Source organism: Diadema antillarum, unplaced genomic scaffold (genome assembly GCF_040938485.1).
Source record: "Diadema antillarum isolate AM-2024a unplaced genomic scaffold, OU_Dant_1.0 seq00000367_RagTag, whole genome shotgun sequence".
Classification (NCBI taxonomy): domain Eukaryota; kingdom Metazoa; phylum Echinodermata; class Echinoidea; order Diadematoida; family Diadematidae; genus Diadema; species Diadema antillarum.
Genome location: NW_027271368.1, coordinates 432,940 through 454,303, shown reverse-complemented (window position 1 = coordinate 454,303; position 21,364 = coordinate 432,940). Strand labels below are relative to the sequence as shown.

At 39.9% G+C, this 21,364-nt stretch overlaps 1 protein-coding gene across 1 annotated transcript in view; it reads left to right on the top strand.

Moving 5' to 3' along the window:
• The first annotated feature begins 3,189 nt into the window (after window positions 1–3,189).
• LOC139731240 (serine/threonine-protein phosphatase 6 regulatory ankyrin repeat subunit A-like) overlaps window positions 3,190–21,364 on the top strand; it is a 37,077-nt gene continuing 18,902 nt past the window's right edge. The window contains exons 1-8 of the mRNA XM_071642125.1: window positions 3,190–3,294; window positions 4,740–4,827; window positions 5,421–5,563; window positions 9,201–9,326; window positions 9,984–10,149; window positions 13,763–13,786; window positions 19,527–19,641; window positions 20,174–20,256. Of these exons, the coding sequence (XP_071498226.1) occupies window positions 3,205–3,294; window positions 4,740–4,827; window positions 5,421–5,563; window positions 9,201–9,326; window positions 9,984–10,149; window positions 13,763–13,786; window positions 19,527–19,641; window positions 20,174–20,256 (835 nt within the window). The 5' untranslated portion in view covers window positions 3,190–3,204. The remainder of the gene's footprint in view (window positions 3,295–4,739; window positions 4,828–5,420; window positions 5,564–9,200; window positions 9,327–9,983; window positions 10,150–13,762; window positions 13,787–19,526; window positions 19,642–20,173; window positions 20,257–21,364) is intronic.

The window sequence follows — 21,364 nt, the reverse complement described above, 5'->3', positions numbered from 1 at the left end:
GTTTGTAGGTTTCTCTACTGTTAGACAATATGTAATTCTTAGAGACAAACAGACAGACAGACAGACAGACAGACAGACAGACAGACAGCCTGCCTACCTGACTACGTGAGTATGTCAGTGCTAGAGGTCATTGACATACTGCAAGTGCATACGGAGTCTTGATTTACGATACAAAAGGCACCTGGGAGTGTTATGTGCCCATGTGTGCAATAATCTTGTCTTGGTCTACATGTACCAGGGCCCCAAAATTCATAAAAGATATTAGGATAGCGACTCTTGCTGGAATGGCAACTTCGCACAACAACAGCCAATCAGGAAGCTGGATTCTTGTCGTTACCATGACAATTACCATTCCAGCAAGAGTGCCTATTACAGTGTACATCAACTTTTTATGAAAAGGGGTCCAGATCTATGAAGGGATAATGCCTTTTTGGTGACAATGTTGTATATTCTGGTGGAAGGGCATACTGTTCCTAAGTAATTACAAGTACATGTACCATGTTCACCTGTGAGAAGTGATACCTGCCATATTTTGGGCTAAAATAAAGAAACATTTACCAAAGGTATAACACTTTGCTTTATTTTCCGATATCAGAAATGGGTATTTCTAAGGTAAAAGGATCAAATTTTGCAGGGATGTCAGATTATTTTCTGTTTCCAATTTGCATTACCCCCAATACGATATTATGATCTTGGAGAACACTTTAATGAGAGATAAGTTTGCCCCCAAGGTGATAGAAGCTATCCTCGAAAGTCACTGGAAGAAAAAAGCTCTCTTATTTCCTGGAAGCAATGGAGCAGGAGAAGAACAGTGATTTAATTTGAGCAATAAAGAGGTTGTATTCCGACAAAAAAGAAAGTTTGTTATTGCAAAAATTATTAATGAAAAAGAACATTATATCTTATTAATTTTTGTATGCATACATAAAATTTGCATACATAAAATTTGCAGACAAGAAGGATTTTAAAAGAAAAAAAGGGGCGGGGATGACCAGGAAATCCAAATTGATACTATTCAAAAAGAATCTGTTCTCTATTGTTACATTCTTGCTGGAGATTGATATCATGTTTTAAAAGAAAACAGCAGTCTGGAAACACTGTAGAAGGTGAATAGATAGTACACACACCACTATCCTCACACAAGTCTGAAAACTGTGACGACCGAACTTTGTTACGTGCACCCTCCTGGTTTAAAGGGACAACAAAGTTCATAATACCCCTGCAGAAACCGTGCAAAAGAAATGTGCGAAATTACATTGTGATGACACAATTTCATTTCGCTAATGGCTAAAATGTGAATATTGCCCAAAAAGGTATGCTGGAAGTATTGCAATCTCCAAGCATACCCGATCATGGTTGCCATGCGATGTTTTATATTCAATTACATCAGTTACTGTAAATAGGCTATCAATAGCAGTATCTATCATGCAAGAGTAAATTGCATGAGGCAGCTTGTAATAGCTGCATGAGATTCAGTTCTACTGCTAGGGCATGATTTGATCAACACACTAGTAATGTTCTACCAGCCCATTAGTGAACTGGGAGGGTGCTTCAGGAATGAAAGTCGTGTACAATGATCAAAATTGTTTTATACTTTTGATCTCAAAATACTCCAAAACAACTTAATATCATCGTTAACCTAGTGTAAGCCAGACACGTTTCCTGGTAGAGTCTTTCAGTATGTTGCAAGCAAATTCAAAATGGGGTAAGATGAATTTTTAGCCCTTCACAGAACTATGGTTGGCTTTAACAGCTGGAATTATGTCTTGTGGAAAGCCTGGCTTGTTTGACCTTGTAATCAGTGCAAGCCACTGCTAATCACAAGGGAAGTGAGTCAGGTCTTTTTGGTCTGCACAGGCATTATCAAAACATTGGTTGACGTTGGATCAGAAATAGGCAGACATGCTGGACTAATATTATCTTGTCTGTCCATCTGTCTGTCTGTCTGTCTCTCTGTCTGCCTGTCTGTCTGCCTGTAATCAGGACATCAGGGCATTGTATGGACATCAGGGCATTGTATGGAAATCAGCTGTTTTCCATACTCCGTGTTTATATGATACACTGTACCATACTCGCCCAACTGGTAATCGGGAACCGCTTTAGCGAGGTCATTGCTGTAGTGCAACAGAATTAAACGTAACAAATTTTGTATGGGCAATTTTTACTGTTTAATCAGATCCACAAACTACTTTATTAAGCTGAAACACATTCATTGTTCCTCATATTGTCTAAAAACAATGACCGTGTCCTTGCAAATAATCGCGGGGATTTCATTTCCTTAGCAATATGGTTATTATCTATTAAACTGATCACAGATAGATGTTGCTGATTGCACAGTCTAATCAAATTGCACTTTAGGCAGTAAGGACGTTGTGCTGGCGGTCATATCAAGCGCCGTCACCCTCAACTCGCAATGTGTACTTTAGTGCAAGTATGGAGAGTCACCATCCAAACGTGCAGTCCATATTCTCCGTACATGTGTGCATTTGTATGTGTGGTGTGTTTGTCTGTGTGTCTGTGTGTGTGTTTGTATGTGTGACAGGGAAAGGAGACAGTAGATTAAAGAATACAATGTATTTTGGGGGAAAAAATACAAATACGTGTCACCTGTTGAAGTGAAGAGCACTTCCAACCCCCAAACCCCCCCCCCCCCAAAAAAAAAAAAAAATAGATGAATAAAAGATAACAAATCTGGGTTTATTTTGCAATGAACCTACAGAAGACAACATACGTGTTAAGATGAGGTTTTATGATGAATAGCTGAAAAACTAATTATTGCACAGTGTTTTCCAAGATAATTGAATGCACAGTGCTTTCTGTCACATGTTGTACCTGCATCTCTGTCAGTTTTGCATGTACACGGGCAGAGCTTGTGTGTTGAGCTATGATTTATAGTGGCTAATCTAGCCCAACCCACATTCTCCATTTCATGCTATCCATTTAGGTATTTGTGTTTACTGAATATTTACAAACAAATTTTAGACCCTATTCAGAAAAGCCTAGTGTCCTTACCAAAATTTTCATGGGTCTCTAAACATTCAATAAAATTTCAATTTAATTTTTAAACTATCGTGATTTTTCATCATGCCTCAGCCCACTGTACGGGTCCTTTTGAAGCACAATGCCGACATCAATGCCCGTGACAAGAACTGGCAGACCCCTCTTCATGTGGCCGCGGCCAACAACACAGTGGACATCGCAGAGATGCTCATTCCCCTGCTCTCTACTGTCAATGTCACGGACCGGGCAGGGCGCACTAGTCTCCACCATGCTGCATTTAACGGACATGTCGAGGTGAGTGCCATTCACTGATCTCTACAGGATGTCCAAGAGAAATAACAATGGGACTTTCTGCAACGATAACTTTGAAAATAGTGAATCAATCCAAATACAATTTCAAGATATGGAACAGTAACTTATTACCCACATCTTACAGAAAATCCCATCTGATTTGCTTCAGTGGTCAAAGAGAAATGAGGATCTTTGTAGAGAATATCAGGAATCCCTTCCCTCCAAGTTCTGTCCATTGTGTTCACACATTAATATGCAGTTCCAAGAGCATCCAAGTGCTACGCTTGGAAGAGATGAACTCATGACATGCTTTACAGCGATCCACATTTCTCTGTGACCACTTAACCAAATTGAATGAGGTTTTCTGCAAAATATAGGTAAGATGTTGTATTTTGAGACCCTGAAATAGCATTCAGATCATATTGAAAGTTGTCAATGCGGAAATCTGATGGTAATTTTTTTTTTTTTACACACTGTATAAGAGATATCTGGATATCTCAGTGGTCCATCTATGCTGTACAAACAAGTGAAGCCGCTGGGCGGCCATCTTACCAGGCACACTCTATGGGGACTTGAACACATCTTCCAGTAGAGACTGTCACCAAGGTCACGTGATGTTGTGATCTACATACACAAGTGTATGGGCAATGTGCATGGTAAGATGGAGATGCTGTGGCTTCAAACAGATTGGCCTATGTGATATCCAGATACCTCCTATAAGATCAGTGGTGCCATTACAGGCATTGTGGAGAAAAAAAAAAAAAACAGTGGAAGCTCCTTCTCTACCCGTATGGTTGTCTGTATGTGGAAAGTTACAACCAGCAGATAGGATATCATGATTGGATACCAGGTACCCATTACCTCCGCCAAGGGAGGAGGTTATGTTTTCATCGGCGTTGGTTTGTTTGGTGGTTGGTTTGTTGGTTGGTTTGTCCATATGCAAAATAACTCAAAAAGCTGGGAACAGGTTTAGATGAAACTTACAGGAAAGGTTGAGAATGACACAAGTAACAGATGATTAAATGTAGGTAGTGATACTAGAGTTTATTAGTACATAGAAATTCACCAAGAAAAAGTGTACCACATAGACAGTAATATGTTCACTGGTCTTATCTGAAGCTGCTGTGATGTCATACTACTGTTCCGTCCACTAGATTTAACAGCAGGATTTTGAGTTGTGACTTGAATTAGTTTCACACAAGTTTTAGACCTTTAAAAAGCGTTAATGTAGATAATGTAGTAGTTGGATTAGTACATATAAAAAGATAATAATAATAATGATAATAATTAAGTCATCTGTCGGCTTTGCAACGAGTCTATTGATGAATGCTATTACCTCTCTATGAGGCAAGTATCTTTAATAGGCTCATGCTTTTGTTTTCCATTTTATGTCTCGTGTAATGTTGTGTGTGCATTTGTCAATGTTTGTGTGTCTGTATTCACAACAGATGGTGAGGCTGCTGATAGGCAAAGGCGGAACGGTCAACGCTCAAGACAAGAAGGAGAGACGTCCACTGCACTGGGCAGCTTATATGGGTAATGATTCCTCTTCACTCCACAGGACACTTTGAATATAGGGCTGTTTTCATTTAGCAGCAATCTTTAGATTCCTGTGATTTCAACCACAACTTGGTACTAATGCTACAAGGGTGCAGCCTTTATTTATTTTTGATTGTTCATCAACTTTACTGACATTCTAAATGCCTCTATTTCTGATTGTTAGTTATGTTAATGAAAGCACATTTCAGTTGTAAGTTAATTCAGTTTGTGGTTGGCTGATGATGTACAATTAGTCTCAATCTTACAAACAGTCTTACAACTCTTGTGCAATAATGGACCTTCTTTTATGAGAAGATATGCTTATCAAAAAGTGCTTATCAATATCAAGTAATATTGCTTCTCCAGAAACTTACCAAATTTCAAAATCAGAGCCTTGAACCAAATGCAACAGTGATGGAAAAAAAAAATGCCTGACATCTCCCTGTGCCTGAAACTACAAACCAGTTAACCCATCAAAGCCAATTAGTTTCAATTCAGAATTTCAAAAACTACCCTCCTTCCTGACAGACTTTATTACTGGTTAGAAAGAGGTTAGTACCCATCACCCAATATCATTTTCCTTTTCAAAGGTCACGTTGATGTGGTCCAGCTGCTGATCGAAAACGATGCTGACATCAGCTGCCGTGATCGTAGCCTGTTCACACCGCTGCATGCTGCTGCAGCCAGTGGGCAAGTCAGTGTGGTACGGATTCTCCTAGAGCATGGTGCAAAGGTAGGTGATATCACCTAACCTCCTGATTTTCCCCCTTGAAATTTTTAGCTCACCTGAGCCAAAGGCTCAAGTGAGCTATTGCGATCGCCCTTCGTCCGGCGTCCGTCGTGCGTCGTGCGTCGTGCGTCGTCCGTCGTCCGTCGTCCGTCGTCCGTCGTGCGGACTTTATTTGTTAAAATGGGCACCATGCCCCACCCCGGGGGGCCCCCAGGGGGGCCCAAACCCCCCAAAATTAGGGAATCTGTAAAAATCTTCTTCTCTAGAACCAGAAGTGATAGAGCTAAGTTAATACTATGAGTTAGTACATTGATGACTGTAGTTTCAAGTTTGTTCACGGCAGAATCAGGGGTGCCCCCCTTGGGACCCCGGGGAGGGGGGTGGGGAGGGGTTCTAATGGGGCCTAAATTGTACATTTTCATCTTCTTCTTGAGAACCCCATGACCCATTTTCACCAAACTTGGCAGGTAGCATCCCTAGGGGGTTAGGAACTCATTATTTTAAAATGGGCACCATGCCCCACCCAGGGGGCCCCCAGGGGTCCCAAACGCCCCAAACGCCCCAAAATTAAGGAATCTGTAAAAATCTTCTTCTCTAGAACCAGAAGTGATAGAGCTTAGTTAATACTATGAGTTTGTACATTGATGACTGTAGTTTCAAGTTTGTTCATGGCAGAATCAGGGGTGCCCCCCTTGGGACCCAGGGGAGGGGGGGTGAGGAAGGGTCCTAATGGGGCCTAAATTGTACATTTTTATCTTCTTCTTGAGAACCCCATGACCCATTTTCACCAAACTTGGCAGGTGGCATCCCTAGGGGGTTAGGATCTCAATTTGTTAAAATGGACACCATGCCCCACCCAGGGGGCCCCCAGGGGGGCCCAAACCCCCAAAATGAAGGAATCTTTAAAAATCTTCTCTAGAATCAGAAGTTATAGAGCTAAGATGACACTATGAGTGAGTACATTAATGACTGTAGTTTCAAGTTTGTTCATAGGAGATCCAGGGGAGCCCCTCTTGGGGGCAAGGGGGGGGGGGGGGGGTTGGTTGGGAAGGTCCAAATGGGGGCCTGAATTGTACATTTTAATCTTCTTCTTGAAAACCTCATGATGTATTTTCGTCAAACTTGGCAGGTAGCATCCCTAGTGGGTCAGGATCTCAATTTATAAAAATGGGCACCATGCCCCACCCAGAGTGCCCCAGGGGGCCCCCATCCCCCCAAATTAAGGAATCTTAAAACATTTGGGCCCTTATTGTACATTTTCATCTTCTACTTGAGAACGCCTGGTCAAATTTTGGTAGAGCTGTGAATAATTTAGATTAGTGACTGCGTGAAAGGTGAACTTGCGATACTCAGGTGAGCGCTAGACCCGCGGGTCTCTTGTTCTCCAGTGGTTCTTATTTTTTGTTGTGTACTGAAGCAGACATTTTGTATTAGTATTGTTTACTCCAAATCATTTGAGTACAAATAGCAGCACATTAACACTATTTCTGCAAACCAGTTTCCCGCTGACCTGGACTAAAAAAATAATGCGCGGATGAGAGTGCATTAGTTGAGATACAGCGCTCTTGCAAATATATACAATGGTGCAAAATGCTTGAGGCATAGCCAAGTGCATGTTGCACAACATAGAGAATACCCAAGAGTGAGCTGCATATCCACTAACTTCACAAAATTAAACCTGTGCATTATTTGTTTTATGAAATGGGTCTATGAACTATACATACTATCAACTAGTAAATCTTTGTCTTGCAATACAATGGGGCTGCTCTTTGATCATCCATGCAGAGGACTGTGTGAATCAAAGCAATTGTTTGGGTTCTTGCAGCACACACAGAGCAATCAGTACTGTATATGCCATATATGTGACCCGCGACAACGGTTTCAGGCAAAAGTCGCAAGAGCAAATTCCCTCCTAGGCGGGGTACAAAGATTTTGACCATTATTTTTGTCGATTTAGGTTTTTTGCAGAAATCGAATCTTTGATATGTTTTCTACATCTGCACTAAATTTCATAGCATAAGACTAAGTTTTTCCTATCGAAAATAGAATTTTAAGCACCCTATGTTGGATCGCACTCGTCAGTTTCGAGCTTCTTTCGAACGCCGCGCCAATATCTCCGGTGTTGCTACGGTGCAGGGTCTCGCATGCGATTGGCTGGTGCGTCGCATACATTTACATAATTCGGCTTTCGGAGACACCAGTTGCAGCGTTTGGGGAATGCTTTGTCCACGCGTGCATGATTACATGCTCCATTGTTCTTGCTATAGTGGTTTATATACGCTCGCTCTGTAGTGCGTGCTCTTCGTTTGGCTTTCTATCCAAACTATTCTAACGCAATGTTCGACAACGGAAGTGAAACAAAAATCATGTAGCATGACATAATCGTGTGAAAAGAAAACTAAATATTCTCAAATTTGTCTACTTGTACATGAAGTAAAAATTATGACAGCAGACTGACTCAATGGAAGGTAGATGAGAGGAAAGGAGCGGTCACATGTGACCAATTATATTCAAATACTACAAGTCAAGATCGCACCAAACTAACGAGTCGTGTTTGTTTGTTTGCTTGTTTTAATTTAATTAGCACCACCGAACAAAGCAACATATGCATGGCTTGTAAGCAAAACAAACAGGAAGCGTGACCCTTGCCAGCACTACCAATTTTCTGCCTTCAAAAGGGTCGCCAATGATAAAGACAAATCAACCACAATGAAAACGCGATGTGTAAAAAAATAATGTGTGGAATCGCCACCGCTCCTGTTACATATGTACATGCACACAGTCATGGCGTGTGGATGCCATTGCGTAATGCGTGCACCATACACATGTACATGTACACCATACGGGCAATTATCATATTCGCCATCTTGAAAGACGTACTGGTAAACAAACCCGAGCGAAGCGCATTGTTTTTCGGCTCCATACGCTGAGCTCCGAGGAAGGTGCCCGGGAAATTTGACTCTCTCAGTGAGCCAATCAGAAGGCGATGTAGTTGCTAGAGGCGGGGCTTAACATCGATTGGCACCATCGTACGGATGGGTGATTCTCCCCTCGCATCGCCGCTCGGACATTGTCTTTGAGAAAGAGGTGAATCTTCAAAGCCTGTTTTCTCGCAATTTTGTCAGGCTAACAACTTAAAAAGTGCATTTTATTTCTCTTTCTGTGCCCACTTATGGTGCCGAAGAATACAAGTGTTTTATATCAATGCAAAGCTTAGGAAATGGGCAATGTGATTCAGTGAAAAAATGAATTTTCAAAATTCCCGACTTTTGCCTGAAACCGTTGTCGCCGGTCACATATTTAGCGAGTCTACATTTTCCCGAATCATGATTTCCTGGCAATTTTGTGAGAGGTTAAATTTCTGGATCATGGAGTATAATAATGAATGGAAAATTATACACTTGCACATCACGTTCATGTCGGGATCAGAGTTGATTTTTTGTGTGTGTTTTTAGATTCATGAAGAATCTGCCACAAGATAACATGTCGTGCATTTATACTTTTTGCTGCTGCACACTGTGTACGCTCCCGTGCATGTAAACGAAAAAATAAAGCACAAACACATGACTCAATTAAGTGCTTCTGATTGGCTGACATGCTTGAACCTATTTTCTAATCTCTATTGTCGATTCCTCAACAGGTTGACATGCCCAATGCTTGTGGGAACACACCCCTTCACATAGCGAGTCTGAACGGAAACGACCTGGTCCTACGAGAGCTGATCCAGCACAATGCAGAGGTCAACATCCTAAACAACAAGGGACAGGTCAGTATGGTCAGGTGGATGGAGTGGGCAAGGGGTCAGTCTTTAGTTTACCCTTATACCATGAGCATTGGCATTATAATTATGGGTATGGGTCAAAGCACTTAGAGGAATGAAGTGATTACATGAGTTACAGCATAGTGGGGAATGAATATACCCAGCTGCATTTTCTAGCATAATGAAAGAGCATGTGACTAACCTCTTTCAGAAGATGGGAATAATATTACCCTCAACATCTGTCAGTAACACTTAAAAGGAACATATTCTTTTCATGAAAATTATATTTTGAAGAATTCTCTCTTCATTTTCCATGTATTGTTCCACTACTTTGAAATCACAAATTGTAGTCCTCATACAGTGATGGCCACACATCGATTTGACCAAATTTTAAAATTTATTACTTTTTACATGCCAGCAACAGATTGTGCATTTTCTGAAACTTTGCTGATGCGTTTATGTACATCAGGCTTGGCTACCACTGCCGAGATATTCTTGCACCCATGTACGTAGCACATCCCCAACTTATATTTTTGTGGTGATGAAAGATTGAGAAGTATGTCTTAGCCCCGGAACTGAATGGTATGTGTGCTGCTCTGGATTAGATATTCACACCCATCTTCTTTTTGTGTTACGCAACCAACTTGTGTTCCCTCTCCACAGACACCCCTTCACTTGGCTGCAGTATCCCCTCACGGGGGCATGTGTCTGGAATATCTGATCAGCAGGGGGGCGGAGGCTAACATCCAGTGTAAGGACGGGCGCACCCCGCTCCACATGATCGCACTCCAGGGCCACTACCCCAGGGCAGAGAGTCTCTTAGAGAGAGGTAGGTGTGGTCACCTTGCAGCTGAAGTGGTTTTAGTAGCTTTGACATGGATGTTAATATGTGGGACTACAGCTGTTAAACCCCTGTCCCCCGTATGCGCATGTAGCGAAAACTATAAAACTGGGAAAGAGTTTACTGGATGAAGCATGTTTCAGCTAGTTCTGCTTAAGGCACTCCTAAGTTTTCCCTTCTTTTCTTTAAACGAAATGAGATGACAAAAAACAGGAAGAAGAGCTAAGGTTTCTAGATACCAACAAAAAATAAAACTAGAAAGTTTTTCACATTTGTTGGACCGTCTCCTTGGGTCTCCTTTTAGATTATTTGCTTCCTACGACATTACATCATTACCAAAGCCAGATCTTACCAAGCCAAAACTGTGATATATGTATATCATGTCAGGCAGTCTGTTTTCAAATCCACAAACCTCAGGAGCTATCCAAAGACCTACATATGCCTTGCCAATAGTTTGTCCTAAGAGATTAGGCGTACACTATTATTGGTGTGTGCCTAGAGCAGATCATAATAACCACATATGGAAAATGTAGATTAGTTGTGTAGGAGGGATATCTTAGGGTTTAGAAGGATAGCCAGGCTGTATTAGTTCCAAATTTTTCCATTTTCTGCTCAGATATTTCTCCTAGCTGTTTCAAAGCCAAAACCTGCTGATGACTACAACTGTACATTCTGCACATATCCACCCACAGAATGCAGTTTGTTTCATAAAGTTTTGTAATCCTTTAAATCCTTTAAAATTTTGTAATCCCTTAAATCATTTTTGTCTGTTAGAAAGGTCAAGGGATATATCTTACAGCAGTTTTGTAGGTGGCCATTAAAGGCGTAAAGACATTTGGTGACAGTTGGAGCAATTCAAGTGCATAGAAGATTTGGTATGCAGCATCACATTTGTAATTTTGTAATAATAATTTCTAAGTAAAAATGAACCAAATTGTTTCTAGTGCCCAAGTTACAACTTACACTCAGTGGCCAGTCCTTCCATAGTATGAAGCATGTAGCCAATATCAATGCAAGTGTTTGATGAATTTTTACCAAAGGGTGCACAGTAGGATCTTTGAGAGGTCAGTGTTTGGGGTAAAATAAGTAAAATGAGCCATGGTTACCTTCATGGAATAAAGATATGAGTGAGAGAGATTCACAAAAAGTCAATCAACTTTTCCAATTTCTGTATGCAGCATGAAGTAACGAGATTACCAAACTTGCCCCCTTTTCCCCTCATCCATGGGATGAAATCGCGCTCATCCTCCTCCCATCCCGTCCCCTCCCTCTACCCCCTTCCTACTTAATCTTCCCCTCAGCAAACCCCCATCTTCTCTCCCACCACTCCCTCAAACATGTTAGGATGCACTGTGCACGTTGGCTGAGAGGCTGTTTAATCTTGCCTTCCCCTCGAAACAAACTCCTACTTTAATATTTTCCTCCTGAAAACGTTCTCAACAACTTTGAATGCCAGCATCAACCTGGCAACCTGCAATTAATCATTGAGATTTGCATCATTTGTTTGATGACAACTGAGTTAAATTGATGACACTCTGTGAGGAGCAGGCCAAAGTACACTGTAGCAGAAGGTGCAGACAGCTGCATGCATTGATATGCCAATACGAGTCTCAAGATTTTGAGACCAGCTAGATATGTCCTCACCACAGGAATTCCTGAGCAAAATCCTGAGCAAGATACAAAAAATTATAATGTTGCTTGAAGATTTTCTTCAAATTGTTGCAAGGACAACTTCAAGAGGGCATACTTTTTATTCTTGAAAATCTCCTTTTGAAATATGCATCCAATTATTGTGAATATGATAATGCAAAATGCAACCTAGGTAAGACACCATTTCATAAAGATGACGAAGATCCAGTTGTGGTTGCTGTGAAATTTTCAAAATTCTTGTCACACTCTTCAAAATGGGCCATTGTGTTCTAAGACCAGAGATGTGCAGAGGATGCAGGAGTTGTGAGAACGTGGATGGGAGGAGGGACAATACTTGCATGGGCTGCCCTGGGCCTGGGGACTCTCGGGAGAATCAAACCAATCAAGGGGCATGCGGAGATGATTGTAATGAGATGGCATGGAATGTTTGCATGGGCGTAGGATGAGAAGACATGGCATGGGGTAGACCAAGGAGGGGAATTCCCATCGCTTTAGCTGTCATACCAAGTCCATACATTATTTCAAAGGGTTGATGGACCGATATACGTGGTGTAGGGTCAGCAACATTTGGGGTCCTTTTTTTATGTTGTGTGTCTTGTGTAAGTCATGTTTATGTCATGTTTATGTCTTCATACAGTGATTTGTTACTTGTTTGTGAAGAGAGATTTATCAAGAGATGATTCTGTATATCAGCAGCTTAACTGCTCCACACACAAAGTCATTATTGGGCATGCTCAAGTGCTAAACATTGTAAAAGCTATCTTATTCAGTTACAGACATTGGTATTTATACGCCAAAACTGCTTTGCAAACGTTACACTCTGCACCTGATTGTGTAAAGATATTCCACTCATATAGGAATTTCTTTCTGTACTGGTGGCCTGTTTTACAGAGTCACTGTGGTTGGTCCGCTGTCAAATGAATGAAAGTAGAACATTTTTATTGTGGCTTTACTCTGTATAAATCATGGCTCTTTTATGAGAAGGAAAGAAAGATAATCTTAATTTTTGAAACAATTTTTCGAGAGCATAGCCCATTAATTTTTATCATCGCTATGAGCACCGATAGTGACTTGTGGAAGCAAATATATTGTTATATTTCGTTACCGTTTCACATGTCCTGTGATAGTAGTATCCAGGATGATACATGCTTCCTTTTTCTCACTTGTGTAATGATTTCTCTTGTTCCACAAACTCACCTTTTTATAAAGCATTATTCAATTGAAGATGGAGGTGTTTGCAATGCCCTTTGCCTCAAGTGGTAATTTACATAAAAGATGAAAACACTCAAAGATAAGATACCAAAATTGGCTCATCAGAGAATATTGCTTGGAGAGTTTAGGGAGATGATTTAAGTGAGCAAATGAACACTGTCCCCTCTATATGGTAATATGATTCATGTTTAGCATCACAGTCTGCACCAGCAGGAATCATTTATAAAAGAGAAGAAGAAGAAAAAAAGAGAATACTGCTATATTGTAAAGACAATATTTTTGGGATGGACTTAGGATACAGTATGTTTGTAAACAATGGATGCTTCCAGTGTGCAGGGCCCAATAATGGACCATCACCCTTTGTAAATGAAAAAAAAAGAAGTATACTTGTAGACATTACTTATTCCAATTTGCATACAATTCTGAAATAGAGCTAATCTTCTGTCTCAAGAAGTGAGGTAAACACGAAAAAGTGAATACGTTTTTCATGTTTACCTCGCTTCGTGAGACAGAAGATTAGCTTTATTTCCTTCAGTTACTACCACGATGATGAACATCTTGCATACAATTCTGAAATATTTGTGTTTCCAGGATTTTTCAGTCATCTCTCCTTGCCTTGTTCTTTCTCTCTCACTCTCTGACTCTTTCTGTCTCTCTCTATCTCTCTTCCCCTCCCTCTTTATCTCTCATGAGTCACGTTGTTAGAGTGTAACACTTATCTTTTCCATTCTTCTTGTAGTTGTTCAGCTTCTTTTAGATGCTGGTGAGTATCATTCTACAAAAAAAAATAAAAATAAAAAAGTAAAAAAAAAATTGATGTCGAACTCATATCGACATAGCTTAGTATCATGCTAGATGAGTCAGACATTTTGTTGTCCTAGGCACATGGCGCAAATCATGTCACAAAAACCTTGGTAGTTTGTGCTAATATATGTATTTATCTTTAGAATGATTTTGGATATTTAAGTTCTTCTGCATCAGCCCCCTGGATATCTGCCAACCAATTAAAAAAAAAAACAGAAAAAGAAAAAAGGTGAGGGGAGAAGAAGAAGAAAAAAAAAGTATTAATGACATTAGAGGACTACATGTAGTAATGAACTTCAGGGGTGTTGTGTGGATTTTGTCCAAAGATAATTGTCCAGGGTCTACATATCATGGCTGTAAGTCTTCAAGGATGATTGGCATATGGGACTCTTTGAAAGTTACAATTCAATTGTCATTTCAGCTAGCGTATGCTGTTGCCGATATGAGTTGGCCAGATTTTTCATCTGTTCCCTGAAACCACACACCAAAAGTGATTACATAACAACTGCTTTGATGATGCTCTGAAGACTGAACAATTAGTCAGGTGTGATGCATCGAAAATCAAAGAGAGGGAAAACCAAATTCTTTGACAGTTTGTGTCTACCAAAAAGTATCCCAAGCATCCAAACTTGTACAAACAAGATGTTCATAAATGGGAGTTTGTTCTGAAATGATGTATACCTCTTCACTGAAAAAAAAAAAGAAGTTCTGTATGATGGGAAGACATTAACGTTGTGATGCACAAATCATGGTGTCAGGTGAATGACCAGACTTCATGCTAATCCAAAAAGTCATGCGGCAAAGGTCTCATTTAACCATACTGTAAAAGTGGATATTTTCGCGCTACTAATTTTTTGCGCTCGGCGGGGTTAGAAGAGTTTCGCGTCTTTTTAATTCCGCGGAATCAAGACGTCAACTACTGGAACATATGGCAAGCAAAAACATTCGCGTGCTTTTATTTTCGCGCTAGTTTCTGGTTGCGCGAAATGCGCGAAAATTTCAACACCGCGAAAATTTCCACTTTTACAGTATCAGTTTGATGTTCCCTTATGCAATCTGTGTATATCCCAGCGATTGTCCAGTTGGCATCAGCTTTCGTGCTCACTGTCACTATCAGCTTGATTTCTGCCATCAGCGCACTTGTCATGATAACGTCTTTCTTGCTCTCAGTGAACACATCATACTCAGCTTGCATTATTTTTTCGTATCTTATTCATGTGTGGAGATTAGACTTCTTACCTTAATACACTAAGCATGTTCAATATCTCATTCCGAGGGTAGAAATGACTGAGTTGCAACATTACTGACAAAAAGTTTGAAAAGTTTGCTTAATGTGTCATAAATGTATCGGTGTCACGTGCACACATTTTGCCATTCCTCCACTAACCAAGAAGGTCACAAAAACACCAATGTATCAAACCTCTGAGAAGTGAAGTGTCGACTCGATTTGATACTGAAACATTCGTCGGTCATCCTAGCGCGATTTATTCCATGACCATCCAAACAAAAAAAGAACATATTTTGCATAATTTTAAATTTGTCAGCACTCACCATTACTGCATATCATGTGTAAATGCATTATGCACTTGTCAAAGTGAATCCCAAGTAGCTCAGTGGTGCAAATGTTTTCATGATTATAACACACAAATTATCGCACTATTTTATGTGAGTGTCACTGTGGCAGGTTTCGTTGTGGGTGTTAGTTGTCGTTGTCGTATTGGCATAATAGTTTGAATGCAGGCTGCATAATTGTCTGTTTTCTACTATAAAGCTTACTCATGAATATTCCCAAGACAAACAGTGTACTATGGACCAGTTGGAACTTTAAAAGGAGGTAGTTTCAAGCTGTGGTTTAAACTGCAGACTGCCACTGATGTAGATTTCATGAAAATTAGAATGGAACATCCCTTTTCATTTCAGGATACTGGGAATTAATAGCTCTCTATAGCCAGATTGGTCTCCAAAGTATTTATGAGAAAAAAAATGAGCCGGTCCTTTCTTGGATGGTGATACATATAAAACTTATTTTTAAACCCATTGAAGACAAAATTATGTATTCTCCGCCAGGTGTCTATGGGAAATGTGTATAATGGCAAAATCAGCTAGTCCTCAACGGGTTAATGATTGTCATTCATTGGCAAAACTGTCATACAATTTATGATATGACATACTTCAAGGATTCAAGCTACATATATACATGTGTGTTATGCCAGGAGTATGGGAGCCAGTTTCAGAATCATGGGTATTAAAGCACTGGTGAGGCAGACGGGGGGAGTGGATGCCGTACAGGACACACCCCCTTTATCTGCCTGCTGTGCATTCTAGAATACATTGTTGACTCTTGACTCTTGATTCCAACTCCAGTCTGAGATTGAGTGGACCTGTATTTTGATCTCTGCTACTAAAATCTACTCAACTCTATAATTTATAATGACCATGTAACATACAAAGTGAAAATGTTAAAGGGACTGTACAGTACTGGTTGAAGTGAGGATTCAGGTTTTAACATTCCTAAGTGAGATAATGAGAAACCACTTATGAAATATGAAAGAGCATGTAAGTTTAAGAAGGATTCAACGTTTATTTGATGAAAATTGGTTTTCAAATGGCTGAGATATCCCCCCAAAAAATGCAATAATAAAAGGCGACAGGCCACACCTTTTATTAGGATCTCTTTGTTTCACCTTGTTTTTGGATATCTCAGCCATTTCAAAACCGATTTTCATCAAATAAACTTTTGATACCCCTTGTAGAATTGTATGCTCTTTGACATCTCATAGAGTTGTGTCTGAATATCTTGCAAAATGTGAATAGCTAAATCCTCACCTCAACCAGAACTGTACAGTCCCTTTAAGAGCCATCTTATATTCATCGTTTTTGTGCAAATGAAGTGAATATGATCAAACACTCTGAAACTATGCCAGGTATTTAATGGCATTTGATAACCGGATGACTAAGAAAGAAGAGGAGAATAAGGTTGAAAAAAAGATAATGATTAACTTCCTCAAGCAAGACCAAACTGCCAAACCAAAAACCCAAGTCCCAAGTTTAGAATACAAAGAGGAAGGAAAGGCTGGCAGTAACGCAATAAGAACTTTGTAGAGATTATCCTTCTTAGAGATTATCTTTCTGAGAGATTATCTTTCATGAAAAATAAGCTAAGTATCACAGTTCTGCTATTGGATTGTGATATGCTATCCATCACTTTCCAGCTCATATGCTTTATTGAAAGTGTCACACTGATCAGTCAGAGTTAGAGACCAGGCTTAAAGGGATCATATAGTTTTGGTTGAGCCTTAACTTCAGGCTTTTATCATTTTTTGGTGAGATAGTGAGAAACCTCTTATGAAATATGAGCATGTAATTCCAAGAGGGATTCAATGTTTATTTGATGAAAATTGGTTTTGAAATGGCCGAGATATCCAAAACATAGCGATCCTAATAAAATGTGGGACCCACACTTTATTACGATCGTTTTGTTTTACTTTGTTTTTGGATGTTTCAGCTATTCCAAACCCGATTTTTATCAAATAAACTTTGAATTCCTCTTAAAATGGTATGCTCTGTGCTATTTCATCATAAGTGTTTTCTTGGTATCTTGCAAAAAAAGTTAAAGCCCCATTTTCATCTCCACCAATACTGTACTATCCCTTTAAAAGTAGAACGCGTATTTGATGATTGTTAATCTTGCGAGACTAGTCGCACTTGTAGTTGTGTGTCTGTGCAGCATCCCTTGAACTTACAGCTGTCATCATCTCTTTGGAGGCAAAATCATAATCAGCAGCTTCTATTTCTAACAAAATGAGTTGGCTTAGGAAGTTTGTGTTTACTTATGCATGGAGGGAAAAGAAAATCTGTAGCTGATCGGTGTGTAACCAATATGGTGAAAGTAAAAGATACACAAGAGCAAATTTCACTTGTCTGTCCGGATAATCATTCTCTTGGAAGGCCCTAGTCTCTACAGTTTAATATAGTTCACTCATCGGGTGCTGCATGGAGAATTGACCACAAGAAAAAGTTGTTCTGTGTAATAGCAGTGAAAGGAAAACAAAGAGAATTCTAGGCAAATAAAACAAACAAATAAGTAAAGAAAACAAAACAAATGGCGGCCTTCTGACTTCTGTCACCTTCATTACATCACTGATGGCTTAGAAATGGTTGCCTTTATTATGTTATATAGCAATGTCAACTTCAATGCTCTCCACGTTTGCATTGTATCATAAAACATTAGTTACATTCAGACGGTGGTCTTTAACCTCGAGGATAAGCTCTATGGGGCACCAAGTGTCGCACACTCGATTTCGTTATGATTTCATCAACAAAGTGACTGATACTGTAATGAAATTGTGCAGCACTTGGCACCCCATAGAGCTTGTCCTCGAAGTTAGCTTATCCTTGAGGTTAAGGATCACCATCTGAGCATAACTTTTACTTTTCAAAAAATGTTGTGATGTGTTTGCAGTCTTTAAGATGTAAGAGAGCAAAAGATCTGTGAAAACTTTGTGCAATAATGGAAGAAAATGTTTATTTTACCAAGATTTTGAGATTTGAGTCATTGCAACTTTTTCCTTGGGGAAAACTACCTCTGAAAGTGAGCGGTTTTAACAATCTGTATGCATCACGTAAAACTGGCGACAGGTACTGTCTCTCGGTCTATGAATTTTCCCCATTTCCTTCGTGGTGGAAACTGGGAATTATACCAAAATGCAAATGAATATTTAATTGTTCTGTGGCTGTGTCCAGTTTTGCCTTTTCTCTGGTTTTCTAAGCATGGAGCCTCATTTAGCATCGCTGTTAGATAGTGACTTTCTGTTTTTCTTCTTCTTCATAGCATGTGCATGCAAATGCCATCTGCATCGTGACTAATTCATTCATCTTACTTACATTTCATCATTCGTGGCCTATCGCATTGTGATGGTTGTCAGAGCTGTATTTAATTGTCTAATTCTGCCAAGGTGCTTCTCGCTTTGGCCTCTATACTATTCATCTTTTTAATTCATTCTCTCTCTCTATCTCTCCCTCTCTCTCTCTTTCCTTCCCGAAGGGGATGTATTGTATGTAATTCTATGTTTCTTAAACAATTACGCATTGCATTGATAATGCTTCATAACTTCTGCAATAAGTTGACATACATATGGTGTCTTGTGCTAAATTTTGCCTATAACATACCAATTATTCAATGTGTCTTATTCTTTGCTTGTGTGGAAGCTGTAATCAGAGTGACATGTAGTCATTTGACTTTTAATCGATGTGAAACACTGTTTTGCTGCGTATTTACAGTTTGTACTGCCTTGATGTGGGAATTACAATGTATTCTTTTGTTGACATTGTTATTGGATATGTCTCAAAGATTTCCAAGAATAAGGTTCATATGTTCACATGATTGTTTATTTCAAATGAAAAAGTGCCACCTCAATATCTCAGTGTCTGTCAGTCTGATTGTTAATGGGGCTTGTTAAAATCATGAATTCTGCCATAAAGAAAAATTACTAACACTGGTTTGTATTCTGTAGAGTGTGGCATGTCTTATATATAACCTTCTTAACTTGAACATCTGTTCTAATCTTACGGGGCAAGAGGGACATTCAAGTTACAAGACAATTTCCAACATTGCAGAGCCTCAGCTACAGTGTAAAAAAAAATTACAAGTGAGACTGGTGATCAGTTCTTGATCAACATTTCTCCATCCTTGTCACCAGGCGCCATCATTGACTGCGTGGACAACCAGGGTAATACACCACTCCACCTGGCAGCCCAGCATGGTCACCAGGAACTGCTGGTCACTCTACTTGACCATGGGGCTGACCCTACAAGGTAGAAACCCTTGTTTTACCTTGGCAAACAATAAAGTTTCTGAATATGACCATAACATATATGGCTGTGTAACATAGCAGACATGCTGAGATCTTTTTAACAAAGTCAGTTAGTGACAATGAAATTTTGCTATGCTTTAGATTTTGCAGAGGAGTCAACTGGTATTAATGAAATTGACAGCTATTGAAAAATATTGCCACTGGCTACCAGGTAGCAGATTTGCATTGTGTATCTCCGCCAAGCTAGATAATAATAATTTATTATTCTGTCTGTGGTTTTCAATCACTAATTCAACCACTTGTGGAACCATTATACAAGTCTCAATTTGCAAATACATGTAGTATACTTTTGAAATGCTATAGGACAGCAGTTTTATACAAAAGCCTGAATGACTTTATAGCATTATCGATGTCACTTTTGAGTTGCCAATTTAGGCTTGGCAGCATGTCACTTTTGACCAATCAGACTCCAAGGAATGGATGAGACCTGGATTGGTTGAGTTGACACGTTTTCTTTCTCCTTGTTCCTCCAGACATGGTATCCATCGTATGCTCCCTCTTCACCTGGCTGGACTGAGTGGGTACACCATCTGCTGCAAGAAGCTACTGGAGGGGGGTAAGCACCTGTCAGATGGGGGGGGGGGGGGGGGGGGGGAGGGGGAGGGACAGATTAATTGACCCGCTAATTACCAAGAGTAGAAACTACATGTACCTCCAGTGTTTAACTCTTCATGTGCCATGGTGGAAACCCCCTTTGTGCCACATTATTCTGAGACACAAACGGTTTCATGCTTTGAGAAAACATTCTGTTTTTCAAGTTTATGTAACTTCTTTAGATTTCTGTTGAGCTGGGACAAATAGTGAGTAAAGTTGTAGAGAAAATGCCAAGCTTTGCTTTGATGTATTATTGTATGACAAATCTAAGACTGTTTTTCTTTAACATGACCAGTAGCTACATTACTGCAAAGGCATGACTTTTGCACACAAAACAGGGACAGAAACTTAGACATTACTCTCAAATCCAGTAGAGAACACCTCTTGATAGTCAATCACTACATGAAATGCAAGCTATATGTGAGAGGAACGGAAGCGCGAGAAACGCTTTCATTGTACTGCGGCATTATTTGGCGATTTATCGATCGGATTAGGCAGATTAGTGCGTTTGAGCAGAATATGCGAAGTTGGCACGCCGTCGACTGAGTCGGACGTGCGGACATGGCACATAAAGAGTTAATGCAGTGCCATTACCACTGGTGATGGATGATTTACAATGCGGTGTTTAAATAAACGTAGCCACCAATCATCTTGTTGAGCAGTAATCAATGTAAGTTAATCAGTTCTCATGTTTGACCTAGACCACTCATCGAATCCCGTCTCTCCCCCCCCCCCCCCCCCACACTGCACAGCGGCACTATTACGAAATGATAGCGAAAGAATCTTATTCAATACTGGCCGATCAAGTTATTGCATGCAATGCATGAAAAGTCACATCTGCTCTTCTTTTTTTTTTGGGGGGGGGGGGGGTGGGGGAAACCATACAATGAACAGAACAAAACTTGCTGTCTAAAGGGGAATGTAACAATTTGGTATAATAGGTACCAGTAACTTCTTTAAGAAGCAATCATAACCAAAATATGGAAAGAACCACTCAAGATTGTCAACTTCACTTGCAAGTTTTTCTTCATTATCGAATTTAGGCCAAGGCTTGAGAAGTTATATTTTTC